A 22,319-nucleotide genomic window follows, 5' to 3' on the forward strand; every position below is an offset into this window, starting at 1 on the left:
TCTGAAAAGGAAACTAAAAACCAGAAAAAAATCCTTTTAGACAGAGCAAAACTCAATTCACCGTAATCATATAAAAGCAACAACTCAATTCACCATAATCATATAAAAATAGCAGCAAATCAACATATTATAATCTAATAATTGAAACAAAAAAATTAAAAAACATACCTGATAATGTGAAGGCAGAATGCGGGAGAAGAAGAGGGAGACCAAGCACGGTGATGCAAAGACTGGTAAGGGGGAGGCAGCAGAAACGCGAGCAGCAATGCGAGCCCTGTCGGATGAGGACACGACGACGACGATGAAAGACACACAGTGGCACAGGAGCAAGGAGACGCGAAATGTAACGATCTAATTTCTAGCATGTCATGATCACACTAGAAGCTAGGCACTACTAACTTATCTTACTACATATTATTTAATATTTATTATATGAGCTTGTTTCGTTATTAGAGCGTGGTTATTTTGCCGGAAAATTTTTTTCTTGAAAACGTTCGGTTCGATAAGCAAAAATATTCAAAGATAAAATCACAGATAAAGCAGAATCAGAACTTTCATGTACAAACATTAAACATTGATTAACATCATTAGGAGCATAGTTGTCAGAACCGAACCGGTGATCGAACCGGTCAGGCTACTGGGTCACTGGTTCAACCGATGGGTCACTGGTTGAACCGGTTAACCCGGTCCCATATAAGTAAAATGTATAAAATAGCTAAAAACTTAAAAATTAACAGTTAAAAAATATATCTCCAATAATATTTTAATAAATATTAAATCTCAAATCCTAAAAATAAGTAGTAATACGAGAATAAACATAAAATTTAGTACTATTAGTCTATTACATGAACAACTCAATTTAACATAATGAAAATAACAATTCATGGATTATATCCAAGGAGTAACTTCAAAGTCTGGATATCTTTCTTCATCTGACAAATCTGGAGCTACATGTTGATTGGTTTCATTCTGATTTGCATTTTCCACAGAAGTATTATTAGCTTCACCATCATCTCGATCGTCTTCCAGATTCAATTCATCTAGCATTTCAATAATGTTTCACAAATCATAATCAATAATAAGGCAAAATATTTGGTTAAAGCATTACAAAATCATCCCTAACAACAACATACCCAAATCATCTAAAGCTGATTGAAGAGACATATTTGCAAGATCATTCCGTAAAGCATCAACTTCTTCAGGAGTTAAAAATGGTGGTGAATCTTCCATTATCCATTCCGAATGATCCTCAAATGCATCAAGACAAATTGGATCATAACTTTGCTTTCTCATTCGGTTCCTATGTTATCAATTAACTTGATTATTCTTATTATGACTAAAAATTTTAAATAATGCCTTCAAGAAAGAATAATAAAAAGTACCTTTGTTGTAGCCTTAAGTTGTAATGAACATAAACAAGATCATTAAGCTTTTGATGCTCTAACCGATTTCTTTTCTTTGAGTGAATGTGTTCGAAAATGCTCCAGTTACGCTCACAACCTGAAGAACTGCAAGTTTGACTCAAAACACGAATTGCTAACTTTTGCAGGTTTGGTGCTCCACATCCATAAGATTCCCACCATTGATCTTAACATAAAAAGAAAACAATCACAATCATAAAAATCAAATCTTAAACATATCACAATAATAAAAAACTAATTTTAATACAAAATTTACCAGGCATCACTGTGCTTCGCTCACGTATTGCAGGCTGTCTCCCAAAGTCTCCTTCAGCATTCTTAAAGATTCTCTTCTCACTTGTCAATTTAGTAATCAAATCAGCATCACCATAAGCATATCTCTCAATCACATCTAATAGGCCAGAAATTGTTTCTTTGTGCTTGTCAAATTCTGCAGAATTAAATCGAAAAGCTGGATTTAACCAATAACCAGCAGCATGAAGGTTTCTTTTAAGTTGTAAATCCCAACGTGAATCTAAAATCTTCAAATAAGGTTCAACAACCCTCTTTCTATTTTGAAACCTCTTCACCATGTCTTCCCTAGCCTTATACATAGCTTGATAAAGGAAACCCATTGCAGCTCTATCTTCACTATCCACAATACGCAATACATGAACAAGTGGCTCCGTAAGCTTAACAATATCAGTGCATTGATTCCAAAATTTAGAATCTAAGACTTGATCCACAAACTTTTTTGCTTTGGCTTTTTTAGAGTAAGTTGAACTTGTCCATTCTCTAGATGTCACCATAGCTCTCAATGCATCCTTTTGAGTCAAAATACTTTGCAAAGCAATGAAATTAGTGGCGAATCGAGTTGGAGCTGGACGAAGTATTTCTCGGCCGCCTATGAACTGCCTCATCAAGTACAAAGGATGGCAGTGATTATAGATATACTTCGTAATCATTGAAGCTTGTGACACAGTTTCAGTCACTTCCACAAACTTTCCAATATCCTGCAACATCAGATTAATACAATGTGCCGCACGAGGAGACCAATACAATCTAGAAAACTCTGATTCCAACAACCTTCCAGCAGCAACGTAATTTGCAGCATTATCCATCACTACATGTACAACATTCTCAGGACCAACAAATAACACAACATCCCTAAGCAACTTAAACAAAGTCTCAGCAGTTTTCGAGATATGAGAAGCATCAACTGACTTTAGGAAAACAGTTCCTTTAGGGCAATAAACCAAGAAATTAATTAAAGTACGCCTACAACGATCAGTCCATCCATCAGCCATGATAGTACATCCAGTTTGTTTCCAAATCACACGATAACCTTCAATCATCTTCTTTACATCTTCAACCAATTTACTCAACAAATATCCACGAACTCTTTGGTAATTTGGCCCTTTATACCCTGCACCCATATTTGCGATAGCATCGATCATCGGCTGATAATAAGCTGAATTAACCGCGTTGAATGGCACAGAAGCATCCATCATCCATCTTGCAATAACAATATCACACTTCTCCACAATTTCTTTGCTTTGGAGAACACTTTTAATACTTGGTTGAGCTCCAAGTGTTGCTGCCGGTGGAAAAAAGGATTGTAGTCCCTTGAGTTGTTTCCCAACTCCCTTTCTAGAGCTAGGTGCTGGAATTCTTGATGCTTGTTGTTGTCGCATCTCATTACGTTCAATCTCATCAAATTCCCTTTCAACGTCATCACAAGCACCATAACTTTCTGCATATTCTTCTTGAGTTTTCCTTTTCTTGGTTCGAAGATCTTCAATGTTTTGGGAGAATTGGTGTCTCACCGCAGCTGGCACCTTTCGACATGCCTCAATATCTCCACCTTTTCCAGCCAAATGATGCTTAACCCGGTTAATTCCTCCACCCCTAATAAGCTTCTCGCAATAAATACATACCAGAGTAGATTTTCCTTTATCCAAAACTTGTTTACAATGGCCCCATGCAGGATCAGTTTTTCCTCTGTAACTATTTTTTTGGGTTCCAATTGTTGGATCAGGAGTTGATCCTTGTTCCTGAGAAGTTGGTGTTGGTGTTTCTGATGGTGTATTTGATGAAGCCATCCTAAATTCCTAATCAACCAGGGTCCAGGACTAAATGACTAACAATACACAACAACAATCCACTAACTACTAAGAATAATATCCAACAGCAACCAACAATTCACAATCAACAAACTGAAGTACTGAACAGAAATAAAAAAAAATCAAGAAACATGAGAGATCAAACAGAAAAAACATGTGGAAGTGTTCATGTTCTCATCTGCCCACATACCAAAATCAAACAGAAATCAAACTATCAAACATATGTGAACCACCAATTAAAAAATTAACTTCAAACATATGTAAACTATCAAACATGTTCTCATCTGCCCGCATACCATAATCATTAATCAATTAACTTCAAAAAATTAAAAAATTAAAAATACTTACCTGCACGGCTGGACCCTGGACCTGGAGGGATGGAGCGACGAGTGTCGAGCAGAGAAGAGGGAGACCTGGAGCGAGGAGCGACGAGGAGGCGACTTCAATGTTCAATCTTCGATGGACGGGGTGAGTGGCACACTGCTCTGGATGCGGTGGTGAGGTGATTGCCGCGTGGTTGAAGGCTTGAAGCTGACGGGCCGACGGGGCAACGAAGTGGCTGAAAGCCTGAAGCTGAAGCAGAGTAGGCGAGTAGTAGGGGATGGAGTCATGGCGCCATGGTGATGGTGATGGTGGTCTCTCAACTCAAACCGTTTGGGTATGGGAACTTGGGAAGGGAAAGTGGGAAACATGGGAAGGGGATGGAGGCTAGGGTTACATCGTTGAAACGTAGCAGCTCTGCGCTTTTGTTTTTTTTTTTAAAGAAACGACGTCGTTTTTCATCGCAGAAAAATTTTTTTTTTTCGAATCAGTCCGGGTTAAACGAAACCCGCCGGTTTACCGGTTCTGATAAAACCCGGCCGGTTCAATACGGGTCTTGCCGGTTTAACTCCTTCTTCGGTTCGATGACTCACCCGGACCGGTTATAGCACCGATTCGCCGGTTTTTCGGTCCGACCGGCCGGGTCAGTCCGGTTCTGACAACACTGTTTAGGAGTAGCTAACTATTAACTATTTACATATATATATGACATCCCCTAGTCCCTCTAAACTACAAAGGGAAGGGAAAAAACACTCTAGGTCTTCAAAACTCGGGCTAAGCTGAACGTCGTCAAAATGCATGATATCATCCATCACCCTTCCGCACGATCATACGTTATCACTCGGCCACCGGTGCTCCATATGAGGGGAGAAGGAAAGAGGGTAAGAATTTGGGGGTTCTTAGTAAGGTCGGAGTTGTTAGTTAAGTTCATTAATTCTTTATTATTACCAAATAACCGTGCTTGAACATAAAAATAAGAAATAGTAGATAAATAAAAAATATAGAAAAATAGTAAACAAACAAAGAATACAGAATATAGAATACAACAAAAAAAGCTCACACACGTACAAAATATACATCAAGGAATATATGTGGCAAACAAGTATGATGTATGTCTGTCCTTTGCAGGCCATGAACTCACGTATTCGTTTACACCCTGCAGTCCGATATTACTTGGGCACAAGTCTCAGATATGGCTTTTCAGTTGCATCATTTTCATACAAGTTGTATGACCGAAGCCACATCAGTTGACTTTTGACCCATTTTCAATAGATATGCGTACCCCTGGAGAGCAGTTCTCAGTCTGTGGGCGTCCCTACTATACAATCGGCACCAAGGCCTGATCAATATTTACCTTTCTGTTTTCCTTTTCTAAAAATCCTTTTCAATTCTTTCTCTATTCCTTTTTCGTTAATCATTTCATTCAATTATCAGTTCTCAATTACTATAACTCATCTTAGTTTCTCTTTTTCTGTTATTCCTTTCTCTCAATTACATTCTTTGATATCCATTTTTCCGTCTTTTATTCTCTTGTGTTATTATTCTTTCTCTATTTTCTTTTATAATTTTAATCAATCTTAGTCTCTTTCACTCGCCAAACTTAGGTCTTTTAGGGCTTAACCCACTTTTGATAATCTTGTTTCGCTTTTCTCTTGTATTAATGTCTTCTCTTGATATTTTTAACCTTTCTTTAGTACTATAATCAATTCTAAACCTCTTCTCGAGCCTTTTCCTAAGTATTTTATGAAAAGCCCTAGAGTTTAAGCTACTAAATTATCTTTCTATGTCTTTTATTATAATTATTGTTATATTCTTAAATTTTACGGCACTTACCTCAATCTGTACTTACATTTTTTTACATCTTTTCATTTTTAAATATTACACTTACATCTTACATGTAATCTCAAAATTTTAATTAGTTATAATTTAGTTCATAAACTTTACTTAATTATGCTTTAACTATTCAATTTTTTTCTACTAATTACACTAACTCTTTTGCATTTAAATTAGTTATATTTTAATTCTACTAATAAAATATATTCTTCTCTTATTATTATTATTATTATTATTATTATTATTATTATTATTATTATTATTATTATTATTATTATTATTATTATTATTATTATTATCTTTTTCTTTTTTTTTACTTTTATACATAATATATGTATTAATAATTATATAATATATACAATATATATATGTCAATGACTATTATATATAATATATACTATATGTTATATACATATTTTTATATTACATGTTATAATTATTTATTATTCATGTGCGTAGTTTGGACGCCTGGCGTCCTTATTATTTTACAACACATATTAAGTTATATATATATATATTACGATTTGTTCGATTGCTCATTGGAATGGATGGTCGTTTGAATGGCTAGATATAAGCAACGGTGGGATGATGAGAATCAGGACTTGGATGCGGGTTTGGTGAGGGAGTGGGGCCACGATTGTCGGTAAGTCGGTGGGTGGGGTCACTTGTAAGGACACTCTGATGTTAAAGTAAGTGTCCGTACAATGAGGCTGCTAATTAGGGTAAAAAAATGACATACCTTGAGGGGGGTAAATCCCTCCCCTTTTATACCTTCTACTCGGGTGGGCCCTTTCGCTCGGGCCCATTCGTTTGAAAGCTTCTGTTAGCTATCCAGTTCATTTTCAAGATATGGTGTGACACATGGGTCACTTTAGTTCATACGAGTTGGAGTCTAGTCGCGCGGGTTGGTAATCTGCCAAATGGACTTCTGACCCTTATTGGGCTAGGACCAAGGTTCTGAAAACCGGTTCGGACTGGTCGATTAAACCGGTTGAACTGTGAACCGCTCATAAAAACGAAATGGTTAAACAACAAAATCGCAAAATTTGAAAAGTGAAATTGAACTGGTGAACCGGCCAGTAACCGGTCGGTCGAACCAAATTGTGACCTAGCTGGTTTTTTGGCTGGACAGCAAAACGTTACCGTTTTATACCTTCTGGAGCCCTAAATCCCCAATTCGATCCTCCTCCTTCTCTTCGAGCTTCAAAAACTGAGAACTGCAACTGAGAGTGAGAACTGGGACCTTGGAATGCTTCTTTGACTCTCACACGATCGTCCTCGTCCCTCACCTCCGTCCAGCCACCGCGTCGTGCTGCCGTCGTCGTTCATTCGAACATCCACCTAATCGCGCAGCAGCCGTCGTTCCTTCGCCAAGCCACCTCCGTCGCGCAGCAGTCGTTCCTTCGAATAGCCACCTCCATCGCGAAGCAGCCGTCGTCTATTCGAAGGTGCTCCACCACTGCTTGGTCACTTGGCCTCGCTGTCTCCCACTCTCCCTATTGCATGTTCTGTTGAAGCCTTGAAGGCACCTTCGAGCTTCCATAGTTCCAGGTAATTTTTTAAAAATCTTTCTTCAGTTTAGAATGTCTCTGTCTCCCTGATGAGTTTGATTGAGTAGTTGTTTGATTTTGCAAAGCTCTGTGAAGTGTGAACTGAAGTCACTGCAGTGTGACATGATGAACTCTGAAACTGTGAACTCTGTCTCCCTATTTTATTTTTCTGTGAACTGTAAAGTGTGAAACTGTGTAGTGTGAAATTGTTCCTGCTAAACTGAACTGTGAACTTTGGTTAATAATTGTTGTTTACTAATTATTGAACTGGACTGATTCCATAGTTCCTACTTACTGATTACTGATTACTGATTACTGATTACTGAACTGGTTCTATAGTTCCTGCTTTGTGTAATGAACTTGATTTTGTTGTTTGTTGAGTAATTGTGAATAATTTTTAATAATTTAGGATGTTGTTTGTTGTGAACTTGAGAGTTGAGATTATTGGGTTGGATTGCTGGTAATGTTTAGGTATGAATGAAAGTATCAACCAAGAACTACCTAGGAATGATAATGCTGGAAATAATTCTGCTTCGAATGAACCTTCTCTTCCTCCCGCATCTAACGAAAGTCAGTCACAAACTTCTAATGTTCAGAGAAAAACTGATCCTGATTGGTTGTTTTGTTTTTTGACTTTTGAATTTGTATTTGAATTAGATTATAACATTCTGGTTTATGTAGTACTTTTAATTTGAATGATATTTTAAAGTTTACATTAGACTATAATTATATTTTCATGTGTTTATTTATATTTTATTTATTATTTTATTATAAAACAATTTTTTCGATTTGACTACGGTCAAACCGGTTGAACCTATAAACCAGTGAACAAGTAGCTAGAGCGGTTCGGTTTTCAGAACCTTGGCTGGGACAGAACAGTGCCCCTAATGCGGCAAGTCGCGAGACTCGCGGTTGGTGCATCAATCCTGACCCGTTATCTTCTTGCATAGTTGCTCCCCTTTGATCGCGAGCTCGGCTATCCGGGAAATGCTTCTAGCACCTTCCTCATGCATGTGAGCCGCCCCTTACCGTTGCTCGAAAGAGTCGCTTCGATTTCCATGCCAACAACATTAAATGCTCATTATGTGTAATTTGAAAGCAAAGAAAAAGGTCTATTTTTTCCTTGGTCTTTCGCGCTTCTTCCTTGACGATTACCATCCTCTTAATCATATTTTCCTTTCATTTTTCACTCACCTCATAACTACTATTCCCCTCTATGGCTATTTCTTCATCTTCCTTCTCCATGATTTGCTACTTCTATCCCTGGGTCATTTGTGGGTCTTTGCGCCGCCGCAATTCTCCATTTCATCCTTTCCTATTGGACATATTGGTAAGTAGGCCTTTTTTGTACTTATTTTGCTTTTGTTTCTTCTATTACTGTTCTGTTTCTTCTATAGTTGCTGCCTCTTGTTCTTAAAATTAGCACTGTAGTTTAGGCTAGAATGGCCTTAGTTTCCACGGGGTGTCGTAGGTCTCCTTGTATTTTTAGGCCTAAAATGGTGTAGTATAGGATAATAGTGCCAAAGAAGAACATAGTTTTAGTTTTGGCTTGTGCCAATATTTCGACTTCCCGTTTTAACTTAAGTGGTGCCCCCACTGTAGGTATGGCGTAGCGACCTCTCGTAAATCATGACGCCTGGTGTACGAGCGATGTTACGAGCACGTCCTCCAAGGTGCCGCAGAGGACTTATAAGAGCTTCGCAACTCGGGAGCGTTATGTAGGGATGGTCCCGAAGAAGCCAACTATGACATTTTTGTGCCGAGCCCCTGGGAGCGTGTCTGCCAACTTAACCCCGAGGCTCCTCGGGTTCCCGATTAGATGTGGGTGTATAAACCCATGTCACTTCATTGGGTGTCCGGCTTCCATTTTCTCCCTTCGTCATGGCTCTCTTAAACCGATGAAAAGTTGCTCCCTCGCAACTTTACCCTAATAGTTGGGCCGTGATGACAAGTCATCTTAGCCTAGTTTAACTAGTCTTTTTCTTTTGTTTTCATTAGAATTATGCACTTTCTTGAGCCACAAGCAAGCCAATTAGGTAGATTTTCATGTTTCCCTTGATTGAACCAACCATATATGAATTCATGCCATTTCATGAGGTTTTATGCTATATTTGTTGCATATTATGAAAGAATGAATATCTCATGATTTTGAGCATAGCTTTGATGAGTTTGGTTGATTAATGATAGGTGAAGAAAGCTTGGAGAAAGGTTGAAGCAAGAAGGAATGGCTAGGAGTGAAGAGAGGACAATGGAATAAGTGAAATTGAACCAAGAAGCAAGAAGCTGGACCTAAAGTTAGCATCAAACTTTTGCACAAACTTTTGGTTGAAAAGTTAGCCCCAACGTTAGCCCCCTAACTTGGAGGCTAACGTTGGAACTTGAAAATTCTCCCCTGGGCTCCAAAAGTTTGCGCCAACGTTAGCCCCCTAACTTTGAGGCTAACGTTGGCACATGAATTTCTCCCCTGGGCACCAAAAGTTTGCGCCAACGTTAGCCCCCTAACTTTGAGGCTAACGTTGGCACATGAATTCCTCCCTGGCCATCCAACGTTTGCGCCAACGTTAGCCCCCTAACTTGGAGGCTAACGTTGGCACATGAAAATTCAATGGGGAAGGAGCAAAAGTTTGCGCCAACGTTAGCCCCCTAACTTGGTGGCTAACGTTGGCGCCACAAGCACACTAGGCAAGGCCAACGTTAGGGTCAAAGTTAGACCCCTAACGTTGGCACCAACGTTGATATCAGCAAAATGTGCTAGCTGATATGAAAAGTTGGAGCCAAAGTTAGACCCCTAACTTTGGCTCAAACTTTTGGTCCAACTTTTGCTAACCTCAAAACCGGTTCAATTGGTTCACTTCGGTTCTTCTCCAAACTTCAAGAGCAATCAACCAAGGCCTCTTTCAACCCAATTCCACCAAGAGCAAAGGCCCAACTCAAGGCTTGAAGATCATTTGAAGAAAGTGTATAAATAGGATAGAATTCAAGTTCTTCGGGGAGCTTTCTTTTGGAATTTTCATAATAGTTTTCGGAGAGCTTTGGGTATTGAGTGATCTTTAATTTCTTTGTCTTGGGGAAGGAGAATTCACTTCTCTTCCTCTTAGTTTTATTGCTTTCAATTTCAATTACACTTGTCTTGGATCTTGGATTGGAGAATTGAAGAAATTCTGTTTCAATCTCAATCTTGGATCTCTCTGCTTTACTCACTGCATAATTGAATTTAATTTTCTGTTAATTGCTCTTCATCTATTCTCTTTGCAATTTACAATTTCCTTGCAATTGTTCTTGTTGGATCTAGGAAGGCATTGAGATCTAGACTTGGTTTTCTAGTCTCTGGGTCCTGAGATCCAAATCTCCAATTTACATTCTGTTTCTTCCTTTCCATGTTTATTTACTTTTCTGCTATAAGATCCGATCCAATCCCCTTTCCCCTTTACTCTTCTGTTTGATGCAAGTTAACTTTTCCTTGTTTAATTTCTGCAAATCCACGTCCCAATCCCCTTTACATTTCAAGCAATTTACATTCCTTGCACTTTAAGATTCCGCAATTTACATTTCTTGCACTCTAAGTTTCTGCCATTTAATTTCTTGTCCTTTAAGTTTCAGCAATTTATTTCTTGTTCTCTTTAATTCCATGCACTTTAATTCTGCAAGTCACAAATCACCCAACCAACACTCAATTCGCTTGACTAAATCAACCACTAAACTAAAATTGCTCAATCCTTCAATCCCTGTGGGATCGACCTCACTCCCGTGAGTTTTTAATACTTGATGCGACCCGGTACACTTGCCGGTTAGATTTGTGTGTTTTGGGAGAAATTTATTTTTCACCAAAATACTCATCAAGTTTTTGGCGCCGTTGCCGGGGATTGATTAGATTGACAATGATTAAGTGAAGTGGTGATCTAGATCAAGCACTTTTTCTTTAATTTTTGACTAACCCACTAACTGTTTGAAGTTTTGCCTGAGCTAATAGAAACCTCATTCTAGCAATAGAGTGAAATTTCCTTGGCTCATCCTGCTGAATATGATTTTCATAGTTTGAAAAACAAACGAGAGGAGTTGTTTTCATTCATTACTCTCTCAAGTTTGCCAACTGTTTGATACTTTGTGTCAACTGATCCTTCAATCATATCCTGGCCTGAATATGCTCTATCTTCACTTGAATTGGTTGTGACTGTGCAGATCATGGAAGGGAACTCAACAAATTCTAGCAATCATGAGAGTGATACCCCCACCTCGGATGATAATGTAACCCATAGTTCGAAGCAACTATCCATAACCATGAATGATGTTGCCCAATGGTTTGAAGCTTTTCCACAAGGAAGCATTATTGGATGGGAAGAACTGATGAATGGGCTCCTAGTCAAATTGAACCCATCACAAAGAATTGTTAAGCCAGAGGCAGAAGTGCATCCATTCACACAAGAGAAAGAAATTGAAGGTGCTCGTGCAGTAATAAGCCAAAACAAGCAGATACATCAGCAAACTCTATAACAACTGGACATGATGGCTAGGAAAATCACTGAGTTGAGACATACTGTAATACATACATACAACCTAACTCAAAGCTCATATGGGAGTAATCAAGCTGAACACAATTTTGGGGTCATTAACCATGAGCAACAGAATTATGAGCAACTACAATCTCCAAGCAATCACTCTAGCATGCTCCAACACAGGCCACAAAATGATGTGTACAATCCACCTTGGAGAACTCATTCTAATGGGAGGGGGTTGAGAACCAAAACCAAAAACCAAGGGACTTCAACTGTAACAATCCCAGCTTCAAAAACCAACTTAAGACACACCTCCACAATAACAATCACACACACTTCCAACCCCGTCCTACTTTACCATTCGCTCAAAATGACCTTCATCAACCACCACAATTGACACAGCCACAACCACCTCCAACCTTTCAAAGAATCTATATTCTAGAAATGCTGATGGAGAGGTCCATAAAAATTCAAGAAATGATGGCAATAGAGCGGGAAGAAATAAAGAAACATCAAGAGATGATAAGCAAGAACCAGGAGGCTTCACTCAGAAGACTTGAAAGGCAGATGGAACAACTGGTTCAAAACCTTGCTGAATTGAGTAAGAAGGAGGGGACTCTGAACCCAAAGAGCCATGAAAAGGATGCTGTGTTGAAGGAGAAGGGAGTCATGGCGGAAAGTAAGAGGGCTATGGAAAGAGAAACAGAGGGAAGGAAGCCCATAGCAAGAGGAGGAAACCTAAGGCAACAGAAGCCTCAACTTCCATGAGCACAGAGTGAAGGATGTCAAGCTAGTGACAATAAAAGAGCGCTTGTTGGGAGGCAACCCAACCGGAGGTAACTATCTTTTCATATCTATTTCAATAAAAAGGTTAAGTAGTTTTATCTATAATGCAAGAAGCTAAGTTTGGTGTTGCACACCAAAACAATCTAAAGGAGAATGCAGTATTCTAAGTTTGGTGTTTCACCAAAATCCCATTATAAAACACATTCTCACTCTCTACATAATGCTGGCTTCAAGCATGTTGGATGAACTAGTTAACTATTCTGCTGTTTCCTAGTTTTCAGTTTTATTGCTTTTGAAAAAGAAGAAGAAAAGAAAAAAGTTATTACACATGGTTAATTTGATGCATGAAACCCATTGGCAAGGTACTAAGTTTGGTGTTCTCACACCAAAGTAAGTTCAAAAGCCGATAAATAAATCAACCAGATTAACCATTGTTTCCAAGTGCTTGGGGAACAAGCAACTTTCAATATCATTGCAGAATGTCATACAAGCCTTTGGAGGGATTAAGAATCATCAACCAAAGAAACAAAAGATGAGCATAAAGGCCAGCAATGGTGATGAGAAGGAAAGCAAGTGAACTCCAACAGGTTGTATTGTTAAGAGATTGTTTACATCAAATATTGCTGCTATTGCAAGTTGGATTGTATCCTTATTTGCCCTGCCTGTCTGCATAGTATAGTTTTTTTTACATATATACCCCCTGCCTGCATGCATAGCATAGTCTCTTTATAATTCAATAAGTAAGATGTTTGATCATTCACAACATTCTTATCTTCAAAACTTGTTTGCACTCAATTTTCAAGAATGCATCACATGAAAGTTCTTTGAAAAGAAGGATTGAGGAATTAAACAATTTTGAGGCAAGCAAAAGATTAGGAGAAGTGGTGGTTCTAGTTGTATGATTATGTATTGAGGTTGCATGCTTGTGAAAACTTGCATGGGAGCTCATAGGCGGGACATGAAGTTCAAAGAAGTATTGTGGAGATTCTCAAAAATCAATTGATCCGAGAAGCAGCAAACAAAACAAAAGAAAGTAAAGAAAGTACAAAAACAAAAAGAACATGGCCCAAGGCTCTGAGCATCAATTACTAGGCAGAAAAAGAAAGAAAGAAACAAAAACTCAAAGAGTTGTTATCCTAGTAAATGCTTGTGGTTGAAGTGTGTCAAAGAAAGAGGCTTGAGCAAGTAAATCCTTAGGGGTGCTTCAACACCTAATACCTTAAAACCAACTGGTTTAGGAGTATTGATTGAAAGCTTATCTAAAGAGCCGCTTTGAGACATGATACTTAGAGTCGAGGCCAAAGCACAGAAACTATAAGCTGCTTCAAGGTGATTACATATAAAGAGATCTCCATGGTACCATTTGGATGAAAATCCTAAGACCTACGACTCCCAATATGTAAGGACTAGTGAGCACTGAAACCCTTGCATGAGCATATGATTTAGAATTCACTCCACTGATACTTGATCACTTCACTCACTGCACTTTACAAGTGTTCCTCAATCCATCTTAATTAAAAGAATCTCTGAGCTTAATTCATTTCTTGCTTGGGGACAAGCAAGCTTTAAGTTTGGTGTTGTGATGACAAGTCATCTTAGCCTAGTTTAACTAGTCTTTTTCTTTTGTTTTCATTAGAATTATGCACTTTCTTGAGCCACAAGCAAGCCAATTAGGTAGATTTTCATGTTTCCCTTGATTGAACCAACCATATATGAATTCATGCCATTTCATGAGGTTTTATGCTATATTTGTTGCATATTATAAAAGAATGAATATCTCATGATTTTGAGCATAGCTTTGATGAGTTTGGTTGATTAATGATAGGTGAAGACAGCTTGGAGAAAGGTTGAAGCAAGAAGGAATGGCTAGGAGTGAAGAGAGGACAATGGAATAAGTGAAATTGAACCAGGAAGCAAGAAGCTGGACCTAAAGTTAGCATCAAACTTTTGCACAAACTTTTGGTTGAAAAGTTAGCCCCAACGTTAGCCCCCTAACTTGGAGGCTAACGTTGGAACTTGAAAATTCTCCCTTGGGCTCCAAAAGTTTGCGCCAACGTTAGCCCCCTAACTTTGAGGCTAACGTTGGCACATGAATTTCTCCCCTGGGCACCAAAAGTTTGCGCCAACGTTAGCCCCCTAACTTTGAGGCTAACGTTGGCACATGAATTCCTCCCTGGCCATCCAACGTTTGCGCCAACGTTAGCCCCCTAACTTGGAGGCTAACGTTGGCACATGAAAATTCAATGGGGAAGGAGCAAAAGTTTGCGCCAACGTTAGCCCCCTAACTTGGTGGCTAACGTTGGTGCCACAAGCACACTAGGCAAGGCCAACGTTAGGGTCAAAGTTAGACCCCTAACGTTGGCACCAACGTTGATATCAGCAAAATGTGCTAGCTGATATGAAAAGTTGGAGCCAAAGTTAGACCCCTAACTTTGGCTCAAACTTTTGGTCCAACTTTTGCTAACCTCAAAACCGGTTCAATTGGTTCACTTCGGTTCTTCTCCAAACTTCAAGAGCAATCAACCAAGGCCTCTTTCAACCCAATTCCACCAAGAGCAAAGGCCCAACTCAAGGCTTGAAGATCATTTGAAGAAAGTGTATAAATAGGATAGAATTCAAGTTCTTCGGGGAGCTTTCTTTTGGAATTTTCATAATAGTTTTCGGAGAGCTTTGGGTATTGAGTGATCTTTAATTTCTTTGTCTTGGGGAAGGAGAATTCACTTCTCTTCCTCTTAGTTTTATTGCTTTCAATTTCAATTACACTTGTCTTAGATCTTGGATTGGAGAATTGAAGAAATTCTGTTTCAATCTCAATCTTGGATCTCTCTGCTTTACTCACTGCATAATTGAATTTAATTTTCTGTTAATTGCTCTTCATCTATTCTCTTTGCAATTTACAATTTCCTTGCAATTGTTCTTGTTGGATCTAGGAAGGCATTGAGATCTAGACTTGGTTTTCTAGTCTCTGGGTCCTGAGATCCAAATCTCCAATTTACATTCTGTTTCTTCCTTTCCATGTTTATTTACTTTTCTGCTATAAGATCCGATCCAATCCCCTTTCCCCTTTACTCTTCTGTTTGATGCAAGTTAACTTTTCCTTGTTTAATTTCTGCAAATCCACGTCCCAATCCCCTTTACATTTCAAGCAATTTACATTCCTTGCACTTTAAGATTCCGCAATTTACATTTCTTGCACTCTAAGTTTCTGCCATTTAATTTCTTGTCCTTTAAGTTTCAGCAATTTATTTCTTGTTCTCTTTAATTCCATGCACTTTAATTCTGCAAGTCACAAATCACCCAACCAACACTCAATTCGCTTGACTAAATCAACCACTAAACTAAAATTGCTCAATCCTTCAATCCCTGTGGGATCGACCTCACTCCCGTGAGTTTTTATTACTTGATGCGACCCGGTACACTTGCCGGTTAGATTTGTGTGTTTTTGGAGAAATTTATTTTTCACCAAAATACTCATCAGGCCGCCATTTGGTGCTTTGAGATGGTAAGAGAATACTTGGAGCTCCCGGCCTCCATAGAAGTGTCCCTCTATTTTTTTCTTTTTACCAACCCCTTCTAGGAAGGTAAACACAAAAAAGGTTACCTCTCCTTTCGGGCCGTGCAGAATCGGATGATCTTCGGTATTTTCGAAGATTCTTTTCACAGTTTCAAGGAGATCTTTTTCAAAGTGAGGCTGACCTGGGGCCGCCATCCCTTCTGGCTTACTCTTAAGGGGGAATGGCGGATCCCAGCCTACTGGAGTTTTGGTGCCGGCCGAAACTATATGATCAAGGTAACTTAAGATGGCCTAGGTCGATAGAACCAACAGATCGCCGACATCTTGTTGGCAATTTTTGGTTCTAACAACCTTAACCCCCATCTCTTGATGGGTGACTAGGAGGTCGGTCGCGATTGTGTAGGTAAGATCCTTCCCTTTATTGTTGTTCTTCCATTTTCTCGATGTGTGCCTTACTATGCTGTTCCCGATTTCATGACTTGCTCTTTTTTTCATGACTTGCATTTTCATAGATTTTTTCTTATCCATTTGAAGTTAGGATGGCTGCCAGACACACCACTTTGATCCATTTTATGACTCATCTTTTTCCTGCTAGACACACCAAGTCACCTGCCGAGACCGACCCCACCGACGAGGCAGATCAGGGTAAAGGGGTCATGATCAAACCAGAGCCGGCAGTAATCGTCATCTTCAAACCCAAGAAAAGGAAAACTGACTCTAGCCCTGGGCAATTTCTCATTGTGATGGAGAAGAATTTTGACTCCGAGATTTTTATCGACTCCCAACTCTTGCCGGGCATTGAGGATTTCTTCGGGGATAAGGATCTGGCTACTCAGGCGAGGTGGACATACTGGAGCATTCTCTGGGTTACTGCCATTGCCAGAAAGGTGGAACCAGTATTGGCTCAATGCCAGGTTCTGGAAGGAAAACATAGGGCTGCCCAAAGGGATATCGCTAGCATGAAGACTGAGGGGGAGACCCTGAGGACCCTACTTGCCGAGGAAGAGAAAAAAGTAAAAGAGGCAGGCAAAGAGATCAGCCGCCTCACAGACCGGGACCTCTCCCTCTCCAAGCAACTTAGTGATGCTCAAGGTCGGGCTACTGTAGCGGAGGCCAAAGTGAAGAAGCTGGAGGCGAAGCTAGCAGAGGCCAGGAAATCGGCGAACTCTGCTCGGCAGGAGACTGCTAACATGAAGATGAAAAACAAGGAGATCATTAAGGAGGCGATCAAGGCCCAAGTCTCTTTTCTTGATCCCGATTTTTATACTTCAGCTGTTGGTGCCTTTAAAATGATTCAAGATGGCAAGATTGTTGATATTCCGAGGAAATGACATGCTTTAGAACTTGTAATATTTCTTTGATGCCCCTTGTATTTGTAATTCGGAACTTTGTCATTTTATTATTGTTGTTGGGCCCATGTGATGCCCTTTTGGACTGCCATTTTAATGGTTTCGATATTTATGACTAGAAAATTGGGTTATATTGGTCGCTTTACCGCCATATCATTTCTTCATTCGACTGTTAAGTCAAAATTCGATGGATATCCGTATATTGTTGCACAGAGGTTCCCGGGGTGATCAGTCCTAGGAAGTCAATTTTATGACTTGATAACAATTATAATGAATAAATATCAACACAGCATGAATAAATCTCAAAATAACACATAAACATTTTTCAAGAATGGATCTTGTTAAAACCCCTTGCCGCCATCTCCGTTCTGACGTTAAGGGGAAAGAGTACCCTTTCTTTAACGATTTATGACAATACAGGTAAATCAGCAAAAAGTAAAACAAAGTAAATGAAAGTATGAAAGTAAATGAAAGTAGAGACATTAAATGAGCTTGAGAGAAAGGAAAGATAACCGGTTGGCCATAGCCGCGTTAGCTCCAACTCTTTTGCAGTGCAGATTGCGTGCGAGAAATATTTTCTATAAAATTCTATCTTAAATCTATTCCAAGGGATATCTGTTAACTCTACCTGCAAGGTATGACATAGCTCATGCCACCAATTCTGAGCATCTCCCTCCAACATATAAGTTACTATCTCCACCTACTGCACTTCAGGAACACGCTGAGTGTACAAAAACCTCTACACGTCTCGAAACCACTGATCGGGCTCCAAAGCGTTGACGTTTTTGTTAATCCAAGGTGGACCACTCTTAAGAAAGTCAGTAAGGGTCACAGACCTATAGTGTCGACCTATGTTACTTGTACCAGCACCAGAGTTTCCATCTCGACGTCCTTGAGCCGGTTCAACCACGGGATTTTCTCTCCGTGTACCTCACTCGGATCCGTGAGACGCCATTTGGTCCCTGTTTACACCAAACAATTGATAATAAGGTGATCAGTCTCAATATCTCAAGTTTAGTGCCTTAGAGCCACAAATGCATGCTTACGAAGTTTATGCTATGTATATCAGTCAGATATCCTAAATAGCACATAAACATGACTCAGAGTATGCTCAGAAGCTTAGTCAGTCCATCTCTTAGGCTCTGCAGGAACGAACTGCTCTGATACCATAACGTAAAACCCTACCACACAGAGTCTTATGCTTAAGTCATAAACTGAGGTGGCAAGGTATTACGACATCTAAAAGTAAAATTATATATATAATATAGATGGAAAATGTTTTATCTAGAAGCCTTTGAAGAAATGTTATTGAATGAAATACAAGCAGAACAACGCAACACTCACGATCGGATAGAAGTAGCAAGGTGGATAAGATTGAACGGAAAAGATAATATAAACATATAAGATCTAAGTTCCAAAAATGCAATTACCAAGCTCCAGGCTCAGCCTGCGAAGCAAAGACTGACCAGAGTATACATATACATATATATACACCCCAAAGTAACCCAAAACCGACAACCTGTTTCTCCGAGTCAACATCTAAGAGGGACAAACATAAAATACAAGGTGGAGAATCTATAAACATATATAAATATAAATAAAATACAATCCTAAATCCCAAGAGTTCTTTGCTTCCTTAGACTCTCCAGAATACATAGTGTGGTGCTTCTCATCCTGCATTTGAAAAATACAAATATCTGTATAGAATGAGAACCAGGAGTTCTCAGCATGGTAAAGGTGCCGCATACATAAGATATAAGGTCCCGGAAAAGCCAGAGGCATTCCTAGAACTCCAACACTTAGATTATAAAACTTAAAGATTTGAAACCGTAAACCATAAACAGGGTGGTTCTCTAAAGTTCTTAAACTTAACCAAACTCTAATTAAAATCCTCAATTCTCCGCCTTCCTCCAATCTTTCAAACTCCGGTAGAACCACGGACAAACAAACAAGCAAAGCAAGCACAGATAGAATACAGATACAACAGGTAACAATTTAGCAAGTAAGCAAAATAATCACATAGGCAAGCACAATTGATGCACAATCAAACATAATCATGCAAATGCATATGATAAATGTCTATCCTACTGGCCATGAGCTCACGTGTCGGTTAACTATCAGAATCCGACACACCCGGTAGCTAACCCGGATACTATCTCTCGACTACGCATCTCCAGAAGGCATAAAATTGGGGGATTAGTGTCCTACCACCTTCTCGTGGAGTCATGCACAGGGGAAAATAAATCGGGGGATTAGTGCCCTACCACCTTCTCCTGGAGGCATGCACCAGGGGAAAATAAATCGGGGGATTAGTGCCCTACCACCTTTCAGACACAGAGAGAAAGAATGTGAGGGAATACGTCAGGAGATTAGCACCCTACCACTTTCCTCACATCCCACAGAACACAGATCACAATAAGCGCGGGGAAAGAATCGAGGGATTAGCGCCCTACCGCCTTCCCCGCATCCAATATATCCATATCATCATCATTGTTCATTCATTCTCAAATTTGACATTATTACTCCTTTACATTCGTTCATAATCATCGCATAATCATTCATTATGGCCATGGCATCACATATACATCATATCTTTGCATGTTTCATACATAATTCGTCATTTTCTAAGCTTACTTCGTCCCCAAGCTACCTTTCCTTCCTAGCTTCATCTCATTACTAGGAATACCACTAAGGTCTAGGGGTTAAAATAGTAAAAATAGAGGTTTAGAGGAAATTAGGTTTTAAAACACAAAGTTCATTTTGCTTAAAACAGGGGTCACGCGTACGCGCATTTTTCCCTGCTCGCATACGCAAGCACCTTGCTCGCGTACGCAAGATGCCCAACCTGGAAGGGTTGGTCACGTCACGTGTAGTGGTCGTGTAATCAAGATATGCAGAGTGGCAAAAATGCTGAATGCTACAGAATTTCAATTTTGTACTCCGAACTTCCGACGCGCATAACTTTTTCGTTTTAAAATATATTTCATCCGTTCTTCGAACGGCATAAACTTTACGGACCCAATTTTCATATGAAACAAGTTTGAAAGAATTTGGGGGCTCTAGAAGCTGAGCTATAGCTCGCCAAAGTTTGACCAAAAATTAGTTTTTCACAAAAATTCATAAACCTCTATTTTCACCAAAGTCAAACTCAATACCAACACCCCCCTCATGCAAATAGCACCACAACATACCATTTACAGTACCACAATCTCCACATCCTACCACAATCAACCATACCTCAATATTACATAATCTCATACATAATTCCTCAATTAACCAATAAGATCATCAATAATTCATCACACACACACACACACACACACACACACACACACACACACACACACACACACACACACACACACACACACACACACACACACACACACACACACACACACACATATATATATATCATCATATAGTATTGAATTTTCATCACCATCATCAATTATTAAACCAATGCTCAACCTATTTTCATCATAAACAATAGTTACCAACAAATACTCAATCCATATCAATAATTATCATCAAAGGTACTAAGCATTTAACATACTCATCCATTCCAACCTATCCTATGGTCATCTAGCCTAAGTTTCCACAAAACATTATATATTAAATACGAGAAACCAAAACCATACCTTAGCCGATTTTCTGATAAACCCGAAATACCTCAAGCGTTCCTCGCACCCCAAGTTATCAACTTCGACTCTCAAAATTGATCTTAAGCTTCAACTTCCTCAAATAAGCTCCGATATCACAAGTTTTGACCTTCAATTAATTTCTCACCAACAATATTCAATATAAACCACATTTATCACTATAGTTAATCCCTAAACTCAAAATCTCAACAATTCCATAAGAGGTTTAGGGTTCTTACCTTACCCACAGCTCAAGTGAGCCACACCCAACAAAACCCGCAAGCTAATTCGAACCTAAACACCGAAATTAAACAATTTTCAACATAATTATTCATCAAATTCAAAATTGGGAAGGAAGAAATTGAGGAAGAAAATGTGACTTCCTTACCTTACCACGTACTGGGCTTTGTAGAGCTCGACGCTGCGGTTGCGTGGCCGTAAACAGTGCAGTTATCGGAGCTGGAGTAGGAAGATGTATCAAATTAAAGTTTGAGTGAAAGTTTGAGTTAGGGTTCATGGACTCCTTTCTCTCTTCAGCGTTCTTGCTGAATGAATGAGGAAGAAGGAGTTTTCATTTAGTATATAGGGCTGAGTGGGTTGGGCCAAATTCTTTAAAATTGGTGTCAAAATTCTTATTTTAATTAGCTCTACCTCATTAAACTATAAAATTCCATTTTCTAATTTCTTGGGTTAATAGTTAAGTTATTGGCTAATTATTTACTAATTTTACGGGTTTTATAATAGGACCGAAGCTAACTCGTCTGCCCAAGAGCCCTTCCTCTGATCCAAGCGTTTCTTCAGCCCATTCAGAATGACCTTGTTTGCCGCCTCGACTTGTCCATTGCTTTGGGAGTGTTCCACGAATGAGAACTTTTGTTTGATTCCAATGCCTGACAGGAACTCTCCGAATTTCTTGTCAAAAAACTGTGTTCTATTATCCAACACCATGCCTTCCAGAATTCCAAACCTCGCAATCACCTGTCTCCAAAGAAATTTTTGGCAGTTCGCAGATGATATGCTTGTCATAGGTTCAGCCTCCACTCATTTGGTGTAATAATCAATGGCTATAATTAGATACTTGACCTGTCCTGGGTCCAATGGGAAGGGGTCTAGCAGGTTGACTCCCCATTGGGAGAAGGGTCGTGGGGCCAAAACAGAACTTAGCGCTTCTACCAGTGTGTTGTAAAAGTTCACATTTTCTTGACACCTCCTGCACTTCTTAACGAACTCGTGAGAATCTATCATCATAGAAGGCCAATAGTAGCCAGCTCTAACGAGCTTCCGAGCTAAGAATTTTCCTCCAATGTGG

General features: G+C 39.3%; 1 protein-coding gene across 1 annotated transcript; it reads right to left on the reverse strand.

Annotated features, from left to right (window-relative positions):
* Positions 1-888: 888 nt before the first annotated feature.
* Positions 889-8,472, reverse strand: LOC112748399 (uncharacterized). The gene is made up of 6 exons (XM_072217918.1): positions 8,422-8,472; positions 3,872-4,096; positions 1,678-3,511; positions 1,383-1,587; positions 1,134-1,300; positions 889-1,040 (listed from the first exon to the last, which is right to left on the reverse strand). The coding sequence occupies exons 1-6, from the start codon at positions 8,470-8,472 to the stop codon at positions 889-891; spliced, it is 2,634 nt and encodes an 877-aa protein (XP_072074019.1).
* Between the last annotated feature and the right edge of the window lie 13,847 nt (positions 8,473-22,319).

The sequence above is a fragment of the Arachis hypogaea genome, chromosome 15, assembly GCF_003086295.3.
Source record: "Arachis hypogaea cultivar Tifrunner chromosome 15, arahy.Tifrunner.gnm2.J5K5, whole genome shotgun sequence".
Classification (NCBI taxonomy): domain Eukaryota; kingdom Viridiplantae; phylum Streptophyta; class Magnoliopsida; order Fabales; family Fabaceae; genus Arachis; species Arachis hypogaea.

Bases quoted from the DNA above. Each gene is read 5' to 3' on its own strand.
- LOC112748399 (XM_072217918.1), bottom strand. From the start codon at position 8,472: ATGGAGAAGGAAGATGAAGAAATAGCCATAGAGGGGAATAGTAGTTAT. The intron at 1,588-1,677 runs GTAAATTTTGTA...TTTTATGTTAAG, and splicing joins GCGAAGCACAGTGATGCCTG to ATCAATGGTGGGAATCTTAT. The intron at 1,041-1,133 runs GTATGTTGTTGT...TTGAAATGCTAG, and splicing joins ATCAGCTTTAGATGATTTGG to ATGAATTGAATCTGGAAGAC.